Here is a 12,562-nt window from a genome sequence, read left to right as displayed (position 1 = left end):
GCATGAGCATGGGGAGGGGCAGAGGGAGAGAGAGAATCTCAAGCAGACTCCCCGCTGAGCACAGAGCCTGACACTGGGCTCAGTCCCATTACCCTGACACTATGACCTTAGCCAAAATCAAGAGTCAGAGGCTTCACCGACTGAGCCACCCAGGTGCCCCCTATTCTGGTTTCTTAATCAGAATCTGTGAGTCTGCTGGTTTGCTGAAATTCTGTAATTTTGGGTGATTGATAGCATCCTTTCCTTGTTTCCATCAGTACAGACCTATTTTCCTTTTTCTCTTTACCTTTACTCATGTTTATTCTCTTTTCAGTGGGATTTTCCAGAAAGGGGATGGTAGATGCATGTGCTCAGTCTAAATAAATTTTATTTATTCAGCACTACTTAATATGTGTCGATAACATTCTAGATTCTGTGAATGAGACAGACAAATGGCATCCCAACTTTTATGGAGTTTATATTCTAATGGGGGATTGAGCATATAAGTAAATAACATAGTATTGGATTATAAAAAGTAATTTGAGCTGTAAGACTCAGGGGTAACCTATAAATCAACATTTGAAGTAAATAAGTGGTCTCATTAGAAGTTTTGGGATGTGAGCTCTAGGCAGAAGGATTAGCAAATGCTAAGGGGAGGAAAGGAACTTGTTTTATTAAAAGGAAGGCATGTCTGGAGTATAGTGAACAAAGTGTTGCAGTGTGAGAGAATATTGGAGAGAGAGGCAAATGTCAGGTCTTATAGACACTTGTAGTCTTTGGTAAGGAAATTTGACTTTATTTTTAAATACAATGAAAAGCTAATGAAAGATTTTAGAAGGGGAGCTATGCAGTTTGAATTTTTTAAAGATAATTTTGGCAGCTATGTAGGAAACGCATTTGGTTTGGATATTGCCCATAGAAGTAAAGTGATGAAGAAATTGTGGATATAGTACCTGTGGACATTTGTGATGATATAAGAAGCAGCAGGCTGAGTCCCAGATAATTACAAATTATTTGGCTTTTGCAACTGGGTAGTATTATTTACTAATATAATGAAGCTTTGGAAGAGGGAAAATCAAGAGTGATTTTTTGATACATTTGAAATGCTTGTAAGATACTAGAGTGAAGCTGTTGGGTAGGCAGTCTGGAACTTTGGGAAGAGGTCAGAGTTGAAAGTATAAATTTTGGAACCGTCATAAAGCATAGAGTGGAATGTTTGGATCTATGGATTATCTCGACAGAGTGTAAGTAAGAGAAGAGGGCTCAGGTCAGAGTCCTAGGGCTTTAATATTAAAGATGAGAAAGAACCTGGGGGAGAAGACACCAAAAGGAGATAAAGAGGAGTGACTGGTGAGATGGGATACCTGGAAACCTGAAAATCAAGTGAAGAATAATTTAAGGAAAAGAGTAGTCATCTTTGTTGAATTTTTGAGAGATGGTATTAAGATGATCAGAGAGAGGTGCTGTTAGATTTGATAACAGAGATTTTTGTCCTTCTTGATCCGTTTCATTGAGTGGGCATCTGAATTGGAGTGGATTGATTAGTGAATGGGAGGTGAGAAATTGAAGGCAGAAAGTACAGATAGCTCTTTTTTGAGAAGTTTGCAGAGATGGGCGGGTAGCCGAAGGAACAAACCTAAATTCATTGTTGAACTTTAAAAGGCATACTGTAAAAAGCTTTACCTATCACTATTTCTTTCAGCTTTTTTTTTTTTTTTCTTTTGAGAAATTCTAAGCATACACAAGACCAGAAGGAAAATGGCCACCCTGGCCCCATTTATACCGTTTACTCTTTCCCTTGCATAGTATTATTTTTTTTTTTTTTAAAGATTTTATTTATTTGACAGAGCACAAGCAGAGGGAGAGAGAGGGAGAAGCAGGCTCCCCGCTGAGCAAGGAGCCCGATGCGGGACTCCATCTCAGGACCCTGGGATCATGACTCGGGCCAAAGGCAGCCGCTTAACTGACTGAGCCATCTAGGTGTCCCTCTTGCATATTATTTTTAGGCAAATCTCATATAATTTGTTATAAATGTTTCATATGTTTCTAAAAGATAGACTTTTAAAAATATAAGCACAATTAAAATTAACAATAATTCCTTAATATTAAATACCCAACTGGTGTTGACGTTTTCAGGTTTCTCATAAAAACTTTTTTAAAAAGTTATAAAAAGGGTGCCTGGGTGGCTCAGATGGTTGAGCATCTGCCTTCGGCTCAGGTCATCGAGTCCCGCATTGGGCTCCCTGCTCAGCGGGGAGCCTACTTCTCCCTCTGCCCCTCTCTGTCTCTGTCTCTTTTGAATAAATAAATAAAATCTTTAAAAAAAATTAAAAAGTTTTAAAAAACAGATTATGTAAGGTCCACACATTACGTATGGGCAGTCTTTTTTAGCTCTCTTTTATCTATTGTTTCTTTTTTTTCTTGCAAATTGTATGTTGAAGAAGCTACCACATGTACATCTGGATGTGCTATTTGGGTCTTCATGGTGTAGGAATGTAGGACGACACATTCCTCCAGGGACTTTTATTTTTCCTGTAAATTGTAATTTGGATTCAAAGGCTTGATGGGATTTGATTTTCTTGACAAGACTACCTAATAGTTAGGTATTCTGTCAGGTGACACATAAAGTCTGCTTGTCTCTGTTTTTGTAATGTTAGCAGCTATTTATGTTCAACACTTACATCCTTTAGTTCATTTCTGGTTGAAAATGGTGATACTTGGGGTGCCTGGGTGGCTCAGTTGATTAAGCATCTGCCTTTGGCTCAGGTCATGATCCTGGGGTCCTGGGATTGAGCTCCACGTTGGGCTCCCTGCTCAGTGGGGAGCTTGCTTCTCCCTCTGCCTCTACCCCTCTCTCCCACTCGTGCTCACTTGCTCGCTTTCTCAAATAAATAAAATCTTTAAGAAAAATGGTGATACTTTGATTTTATCATCCTTCATTTTTTAGCCACGGTAATTCTTAAATTAGAAACTTCTCTTTATCTGTCCTTTGGTTACCCAGTGAGTGGTACAGTTTGAATAGAAAAGGCAGGATAAATGCTTTATTCTTTCTATTCTATTTAAGCTTTCAAAATAGGGAGTTGGTTCTTTAGCGTCTTCCTATGGTGGCCACGTAGTTTTTGCTTGTGTTTTTTTAATTTAATGTCATGTACTCATAATATTAAGTATATTTGATGTTCCAATTTATTATTATAGTTACTATTTGTGTTGATGCTCGAACTGTCGTAAAGTGGCCAGGGGGAGCCTTTTCAAGTTAGCCCTTTAGTCCTTCAACAAGACCCTGGTTGTCTTTGATAACTTCCTTGCAATCTGGAATAATTAAGTGTTCTTGCATCATCTGGTATATGTCTGAGATGAGAATTAACTAATTCTCTAAGGGTACAGTATTTAAAAATAACCATTACCATTTTACTTAAGTTTTTTTTTTTTTAATTTTACACTAGCCTATTAAGCATACTTATATTACAGTCTTTTAAATTGTTCCCTTCTTGGGATATGAATTTTATCCATTTTGGCCCTTTACCATTGTGGTTTTATGTATTTGGGGAATTCTCTTTGTTGCTTTTGAGTTCATGACCTGAGGTATGTATTAAAGCAAGTTTTTTTTGTTTTTGTTTTTTTTAATTTGTTGTTTGCCTTATCCAACATTTTGAATTGTTTGGAGTGAGAAGGATGGCTTCTTGGCATTAATTAAATCACCATATTGAGTAAAGTTCCTCTTTTGCTATTCCATTTAGGGATCTGCATGCTCTGAGAATGTCAGAAATGATCTCATCTGTGGCTAAAGTGAAAACTACTTATTACTTCCCTAGTGTTTTTATATTTTCTGTGGATGTTTTCTGTTTGCTTTTTATTGGTAACCTTAACGTATTATGACTAAGGTCAGTTTTGCTTCTGTATATTTGACATATTTCAGTCTATAATTTGAGTAGGGGGCAAAAAGGAATGGAATTTTTTTTTCCTTTTCTAATACTTTACCATTTTTAGCTTGGAAGCAGAGAGAAGGAAAAAGGCAGAAAGATCGCTGTGAAATTGTGTGAACATGTAGGGGCTGAAATTAAAGGTGCCAAATAAAAAAACTGGTCTTGTTACAATTCTTCCTACCTCATGAGTTAATGAGGATCTGTATTCTGTTGAATTTCTTTTTTTCCTGTGTGGGTGTGAGGAACGTAGATGTTATGGTTGTAGTTTTATAAAATATGCCAGGCAGCAAAAACTCTAGTGCTATTTAGAAAGAAAAAGAAGACAATGAGAACTTGGGCAAACAGTTCTTGCTAAGCCCTAAAATATATCACTTTTATTCATCCATACAGAAAACAAGCATGAGGCCAAGAGGAGGCGAACAGAGAGAGTTAGGCGAGAGAAGATAAATTCTACAGTAAATAAGGATTTAGAAAACAGAAAGAGGTCTCGAAGTAACAGCCATTCAGATCATATCAGACGAGGAAGAGGAAGACCTAAAACTGCATCTGCCAAAAAACATGAGGAAGAAAGAGGTATGAATAAATCCAAGCAGTTTTGTTTTTCAAGTATTAAATTTTTCTAGATCTTAATTAGATAGTAGTAAAGAAAGTGTTTGGTAGGCATTGAGCTCCTGGACTTAAAATCACAACTCATATTTTAGTTTGAAAACATTTCCTCCAGGGTAGATGCTTTTTTTTTTTTTTTTAAATCACAGAATTTAATTCTTATTGAAAAGCTATAAAGGCTCAAATTAGGTAAAATTCACCTTGCTATAAACTGATGATAGTAGAGTTCAGAGATAATAATTTGTATATGACAACCTAGGGAAGCCTGTTAAAATGGTTGTTTTTTTGTTTGTTTTTAAAGATAAATCTGAGTTCTGTTACACTTATTTCAAACTGTTACACTATGAGTTTTAAAATTTACTACTGAAAGTATTCTTCAGTATGAATTTTTAAATTGCTCATTGTGTCCTCCCTGCTTTGAGGCAGCTTTTGGATAGTTAGGTAAATTCTTCTTGGTCCAAAATATATTCATATTTCTCCTTACAGATTTTCTCCTTTCTTCTGATAAGTAGTATGTCTACCAATAACTTGTTTTTAACACATTAACTAAAACTTCAGCTTCTCTTTTTATACATCTTCTAAAAAACCTTTTATCATGGAAAATTTCAAAGATGACACAAGAGTAGAGAGACTAGGATAATGAATCCCTGTATGGCCATGAATGAATATCTTTTGCAATTGAGACTTTTAAGTCTGTAATTAATGGAAAAAAGGGATGGTTGCTCTTTATAATTACTTAAAAACATCTATCAAAATAATTTCATCTTCAGTGAAATGCGTTTATAATTTCTTATCTTGTTGGTGAGTTATGCTTTGCTTTTTCAGGCATTCAGTTTTAGATATTCAAGCATAAGTGTAAATTTCTCTTATTTTAGACATTGAGAATTTTTTTTAACCTGTTTACCATTTCTCTCTGCTTTGTATGCTTTTATTTCAATAAAGTTATGACTGTTAGGGAAAATAACTTCACTGGTATAGCTGTCTTTAGCTTTTTCAGAGTTAATGGTGTCGTAGTATTGTATGGCTAAAGGAATAAGGCTTATATCATATTTGACTGTATTCTTTGAAGAATATTTAGATCTTCCTTAATTCCTTGGGTAATAGTACTCCATTTTCTTTTTCCTTCTCTTATGCTGCTCTTCCAGAGAGTTTGAGTTATTTTCTAAATTTGAATGTGTTTTTTAACATGGGATGATCAGAAAAATCTATGCTAAAAACTGCTTCAGCAGGGAAACTAGGCAAAGAGAAATCAACAAGAAAAAAACAAAAAACCCAGAGAAATACTGCTTGGCCCAGAAAACAGGACATTCTTTTCAGTTGAAGTAAAGGGAATATAACCCAAAGAATGGAGAAGGAATGCTTCTGGTGGTGAGTGAGAGATGAGCAAACAGATAATGACAGTCTTTTAGTTGGGGAAATGAAATCTAGATAGCTGTTCTAGGAATCTGTATGTGCAGGTCTGAACTTTTAAGAAAAGAATTTAGTTAGCTATCATTTTTTTTCCAGATATTTTGAGCTTATTAATAGAAAAGTTTTAAGCTATTTCTAGAGTAAGATACACTTTTGATTTATTTTTAATACAAACAGGAAGGTGCTCAAAGCAATTTTTGTAGAATAAACTGGAATCTTTTCATGTAGGCCATAGGGGCGGGGTAGGGAAGAGGTCAGTAGACTTTGTGTAAAGAATCAAGTAATAAATATTTTAGGCTTTGTGGGCCATACAGCCTTCTGTTGCTGCTACTCGGCCCTGTCATTGTAGCTGGAGAGCAGCCATAGACAATATGTAAATAAATGGGCCTGGCTGTGTTCCAGTAAGACTTTATAAAAACAGGTGGCAGGCCAGATTTGACCTTGGGCTGTATTTTAACAACCCTTGAGGCAAACCATGTTCCCGAAATATAATATGGATAAGAAATATGAACTTTTGAAATCTCTATGTGTTTTAGAATAGGCTTCTTTCATATGCTTCTTAGTATTAACTAGCTATTTACTGTAATTCAGTTTTTATTGATTTCTTGCTTGTAGGGTACTTGAAAACTTTGAAGCAAGCTTTACCTTTTGTAAGGACAGTTTATGTATAAAAAACACATTTTTTATTGACTTTGTTTTCTATATTTTGAAAAAGAATAGGAAGAAGAAAGAATGGAAAAGGAAAGCTTGTTAGACATCTAGATAGCAAAATATTTTTATACAATCATAAAAACAAACCATTAAACTTAAAAATTTTGGTTGGTTTAAGATAAGTTTTCATTTTATATGAGGGGAGTATGATTATTTTGAATATTAGTAAGGTAGGAGTGACATTTAGATTAAAATATAATGGGCAATTCTGAATATCTTATTAACGAACGTACAAGATTTATGTAGAGTTCATGTTCAAGTTGGTAGATTGAATAACCACACCATGCTCTCCATCATCCTCAAATCCTAGTAATATTATAGTAAAGGGATTTTTTTTTTTTTTAAGGACCAAATTTCACAAGGACAAGGAATGGGAAAAGCAGCAGAATTCTAGAAAGTGATGACTGCTTTAGTAGACCCATGAAATCTAAACTGTTAGCCCCTTTGGGAAAAAATAATAAAAAGCTGGTTTTTATTACACAGCTGCCTTAAGGTCAGGAATTTGTGCATCAGTTATGTCTGGAAGTGTAGAGGTGAAGGTGAGGCTAAAAATGAGATTGTTTGGAAGTCTGTTTCTTAATGGCCTGCTAGGGCTGTTTACCTCATTTTTCCCTCCTTCCAAATTTATCCTTTCAAAAAGAAAACAAAACAGAGTCTCTGATTTAATGGAACACCAGGTGTCATTGAGGGCAGGGATACTATATTGAGATCAGGAAGATTACATGAAAATTTGGAGATAGTAAATACTGACTTCTGTGGTCAGGGTTGGATCTTCGAGGTAGGAGATTAGCAGTATCTTCTCTAGAAAATCTGAAAAACCCAAGAGAAAGGGCCTAATATAAGGAACTTTCATTAGGGATTTCACAAATGGCCCAGTCAGATCATCCTAAATTGGTGATCACAGTCAAGCTCCACAAATATGTATGAGCTTATCATCTTTTTGGATCCTGTTCTTAAATATGAGCATATTATCAAGAATTACTCAGATATATAGAAGAAAGCATCTATATGAAAGGCTAAGACCTTGAAACAACAGGGAAGAAACAATAACTTGGATAAAACAGGATTTTGCAGGAAAGAGAAAAACTTAAAACTATTGTTAATTGGTTTTAGCAAGAGAAGATATAGTCATGAAACAAGAACAAGATGATATTTAAATGGAAAAGCAGGTGTCAAAAAAGTACCTAGAAAATGAACTTTAAAATACAAATCTAAAAAAATATGTGTGTATAAAGATTGCAGAAATGAAAAACTTTAACAGGTTTATTGACAGAATTAAAGAATTGTACCAGAAGGCAGAGAAATAAAAAAGAGATGAAAGGGACACCTGGATGGCTCAGTCGGTTAAGTGTCCGACTCTTGATTTCGGCTCACGTCACGATCTCAGGGTGGTGAGATTGAGCCCCATGTCAGGCTCTGTGCTGAGCGTGGGAAGCCTGCGTAGGATTCTCTTTCTCCCTCTCTCTAGGAAAGAAAGAGAGGGAGAAAGAAAAAAAAAAGAAAAAATAGAATGGGAAAGATAAGAAATTTAGAGGACCAGTTTGAAGTCAACATCTATAAATAACTGATGTTCCACAAAGGAACATAGAAGATGGAGGAGAAGGAAGTCATCGATGAAATAATTCAAGAAATTTTTCCAAACCTGAAGGACATTGAAATGGTCCACCAAATTCCCAGACCAGTGGATGGTTAAAAGTAGAGATTATGCCGAAGCCTATCATCATAAATCCTGTCTCTTTGGTTAAAGGGAAACTCCTTCAAGTACTCAGGGAAAAAATAGCGAGAAAAGAAAGTGGTATTTGGAATTAATACAGTGGAATAGTACACAGCAAGGAACAAACTACTCATATATGAACAGACAGCATCAGTGAATTTTAAAAACATGTTGAATGAAAGAAGCTAGACACAAAACAGTTCATGCTAGATGATGCCATTTATATGAAGTCCAAGAACAGGCAAATGAATCTGTGGTGATATAATCAGAACAGAGGTGGGGAGGAATTGACTGGAAAGGAGCATGAGAAATTTCCTGTATCTTGATTGTGGTGTGGGTTACATAGATGTATATTTTGTCAAAACTCATCCAATTGTACTTTAAGGTCTGTGTATTTCACTGTATGTAAATTTAACAATAATGTTTTAAATAGCTGTAAAAAAAAGGTATTGGCTCTTTTTAAAACAGTGGCACCACTAGTTGGAAGCCAATTTTTTGCCTTTGTACTACTCAGGAAATCTATGAGTGTTTAGTCAGCTACACTATGAATTAGCATGGAGGTAGATTAATGACACTTTCTAACATTCAGGGTCTCAAAAAATTTGCTACCTGTACTCCCTTTCTCAGGAAGCTACTACAAGATACCTGGCATCAAAAGGAAGAAGTAAACCAAGAAAGTGTCCTGGGATCCAGGACACAGGGTCCGACTCAAGAGAAAAGATGTTTGTATCCAGTATGATGTTGAAGAGAGATCTTGGTGATAATTGTGTAGCAGGTTTAGAAATCAACCATTTCAGATTGAGCAGAAGACTTGGAGAGACTTATTCAAGAAGTTAAAATTGATATAATATCTAGTATGTGTAAACATTCTGAAAGATCTGTACAACTCATTAGTAATGAAAACTAAGCTGATGGAGAAAGAATCTCAGAAAAAAACAATGTGCAGGAAAAGTGAAATCATTTACATAGAAGAATAATGTAAACATTGAATATTGATCTCACCTAAATTGTGATGTAATTGTAATGGGAAGATGGGATAGGAAGAGTACAGGGCTTAAGATATGTAAAACAATAAAATACTAACTTTTCATGGTGGAAGGTTAATTAATAATGCCTAAAACCAAGAAGTGGACATAAAAATGTTGCTTAGGTAAAAAATGAAAAGAAACAACTGAAAAAAAGTAGTTGCACTTGGAGTATGGGAAACGTGCATGGGGGAAGGAGGACTTCCGTATTTTGTAACAAGTTGAATAAAAACGATTTGACTCTATATATTTAACTTTGATTAAAAAGTCAAAACAAAACAAAAAAAATAGACAAAAGTACGATCGTAGAAGAGCCTGAAAAAAGAAGTTGGCAGAATACACAAAGATGTTTATTGTGATTTTAGCTGGCTCTGGGATAATATAGATGGGTTTTATTTTCTTTTTTGTTTTTCTGTACTTTTCAATTTTCTACCACGAACTTGGATTGCATTTGTAATCAGGAGGGCAAAAAATAGAATTAAATGTTGGTTATTCTTATTTTCTATAGCAGGGCTAAGGTAAAGAAGTTAATATATTCATAAAGGCACTATTGGTGTTCAGAAGGGACCATTTTTAGGGTGAGAAAATTCATTTTGATTGGACAATAAGCTCATCCTAGTGAAGAGAAAAATATTTGAGATTTTTAAGAAATGATATAGATATTATAGACGGTGTGTATAGAGATATATATATACAGTTTCCATTTAGTTTATGGCATTTCAATAACTCCTTTGTGTCATTTTAAAAAATTTCAGTTTAGTAGCATGATACTGTATAACAAGTAATATATGTTGTTAGTATTATGTATATTTATTGTCATCTAAAGAGATACTTGAAAGCCTCAAGTATTTTTTAATTACCACATTTACATTAAGCTTTCTCTCTTTCTTTTAACAGAGAAACAGGAAAAGGAAATTGACATCTATGCTAACCTCTCTGATGAAAAGGCTTTCGTGTTTTCAGTCGCCTTGGCAGAAATAAATAGAAAAATTATCAATCAAAGACTTATTCTCTGATATTTGCCTGCAAAATATGTTGAAACTGTCTTCAGGATTACATCAGCAAATTCTCAAACAGTTGTGGACTCTCAGGAGCATTCTGACTGCATCAATAAGGGCCATTGATTGTTTTTTTTTCCCTGTCTTTAGCCTGTGCCACACTTTGGGAGCAAAGCTGTAGGCTTGGACTGTTCTGGGATTTCCTTGTTTACCAAGGAGTATTGTCAGTGTTTTGTGTTTGGGATATAAGTAAGTATATTTACCAAAAACAAAAAAATAAAAAACAATGGATGGCTATTAAAGGATAAAGGAATAGAGGTGAGAGTGGAAGAATGAAAACTAGGGAAATAAAATGCTTGATAGTTTTCAGGTTTGCCACCAGAGATGCAATATTTTAAGTACTTTGAGAAAGTGACTTTTAAAAATATTATATTTCAGATTTTCAGCACTAACAGATTACATATATACAGTTCATTTACTTTTAATAAATTGGCAATTGATATTTTATTGAATGGGGAATTAAGAATATAAACTGTACATTTTGTCTTAAATTGATTTTTTTTTCTTGGCCTTTATTTTTATGACTTAAGGTATGAGTTATATTTTGGGAGATACTTTCTAGACATTTGGGAAGTTTGGGTGCTATATGAAGAAAAACATTTAAGGATATATCATACTTCAGATACAAACATCTTGTTTTCTTGAATGTAATTTATTTATTGGTTAAAAATACCTTTTCTGCTCTCAAGATGGTGCCTGTTAACCTAAACATAAAATATATTTATTACATACAAAATATTTCTTAGGTAGCCTCTTTTAAGCAGTAATGTTTTATCTGAATGGATGTTCATTTATACATACAGATAATTATTTAAATTGTTACTTAATCTCACTCTGGAAAAAAAATAAATCTTAATACTGAAACTAATAGATTAATAGTGTGGTATAAGTTTTTGTTCTATGAAGTTTGTGAAATATACTTAAATTCTTAATTTTTCTAGTAATAAGTGATAACTTTATAGTTGATTTATACTAAATGCTTTTGCATTTTTGTTTTTCAATTTAATATTAATATTCAAACTTGACAGTAATTTCCCTTATTTCAGGTACCCCCCACCCTCACCCCAGTGGCTGAATCTGTTTGGAAGTCCAGAAGCCTTATTAGGGAAGGTACTCATCAGATAGATTTAGCCTTAAGAGAATTTCCCTTTGAGTTTTGGTAGTTGCGTTGTCAGCTTCATCCTGCCTCTCTCATTACCTCTCAAAAAAAAAAAAAAGATTCACATGTTGTCCTACTTCATCTAAATTGTAGCCAGCAGAGGGAGCTTAAGAGACTCTAGGCAGGAAGTAGAATTTTTTTTCCCCACAATCCTTGTATTTACCTATAGGTACTACTACAATTATCTTGTATGCATTTTAAAGCCCTAGTAATAAAGTTTATTCCCAAGAATGCTAATGTGATTTTTATCTTTGAAATATAAGAAAACTATTTTCATTTTGACAAGAAAATATAAAAATAATATCTAAAAATGCTTTTGAGTATGTCCTCAGAAAAAGGAAGAATAGCTTATGGAGTAGGCATCTCTATAAAGAACTATTGATGTCAGAGTCTATCCATTTAAAGCTGAAGACCCTTAGAGGAAAGTCGTGTTAGAATAGTCATGGATACAATACGGAAGGAGACGGTGATTAGGCTGGAACTTACCGTGTAAAGTAGTAATTTATTTCAGATGCTCATGATGTTAAATCATTGGCTTATTTAAAAAGTTCTTTGGTAGAGGGGCTAACTAGGCTTTCCCCTATTTGTGATGTAACCTATTCAGGAAATTTCTCTAAAAATTGTGTTCTCTGATATTTTTATAAGCTATCTCATAAAGCTGAATTTGTCTAAGAATGTTGTAATCGTCTTGGAACATATTATTTGTCATTCATTGGTGTTGAAGAAACTGAGAGGTTGAGATGAGAGGTTTCTTATGAAACCTCTTAGATGTCCTAAGAGCATAATTATAATAATTTAATTACATAATCCAAAATTTGTTCTGCTTTAATACCTATAAATGATACGATTATTCAGAATGCCTTAAAATGATTCTATAATTAGATTAGGCCTGTTGAAGATATGTTCATTCTTAAATGTGAACAAGATTAAATGTATTTGGGAATTGTTAGGCTGAACTATACAAATTCGTATGTTTA

At 34.2% G+C, this 12,562-nt stretch overlaps 1 protein-coding gene across 2 annotated transcripts in view; it reads left to right on the top strand.

Moving 5' to 3' along the window:
• HDIP1 (HDAC and MIER1 interacting protein 1) overlaps positions 1 to 11,212 on the top strand; it is a 29,504-nt gene extending 18,292 nt beyond the window's left edge. The window contains exons 3-4 of one of the 2 annotated variants that reach the window (XM_028091234.2): positions 4,293 to 4,475; positions 10,266 to 11,212. In XM_028091234.2, coding sequence (XP_027947035.1) covers positions 4,293 to 4,475; positions 10,266 to 10,384 — 302 coding nt within the window. In that variant the 3' untranslated portion in view covers positions 10,385 to 11,212. The remainder of the gene's footprint in view (positions 1 to 4,292; positions 4,476 to 10,265) is intronic. The other variant, XM_028091235.2, reaches the window with a different exon arrangement.
• The last annotated feature ends 1,350 nt before the right edge of the window (positions 11,213 to 12,562 follow it).

Source organism: Eumetopias jubatus, unplaced genomic scaffold (assembly GCF_037043125.1).
Source record: "Eumetopias jubatus isolate StellerSeaLion01/CBP00866 unplaced genomic scaffold, mEumJub1_p1.0 scaffold_10, whole genome shotgun sequence".
NCBI lineage: Eukaryota > Metazoa > Chordata > Mammalia > Carnivora > Otariidae > Eumetopias > Eumetopias jubatus.
Note: the sequence above shows the minus strand (reverse complement) of the source record. Positions and strands in the feature narration are given on the sequence as shown.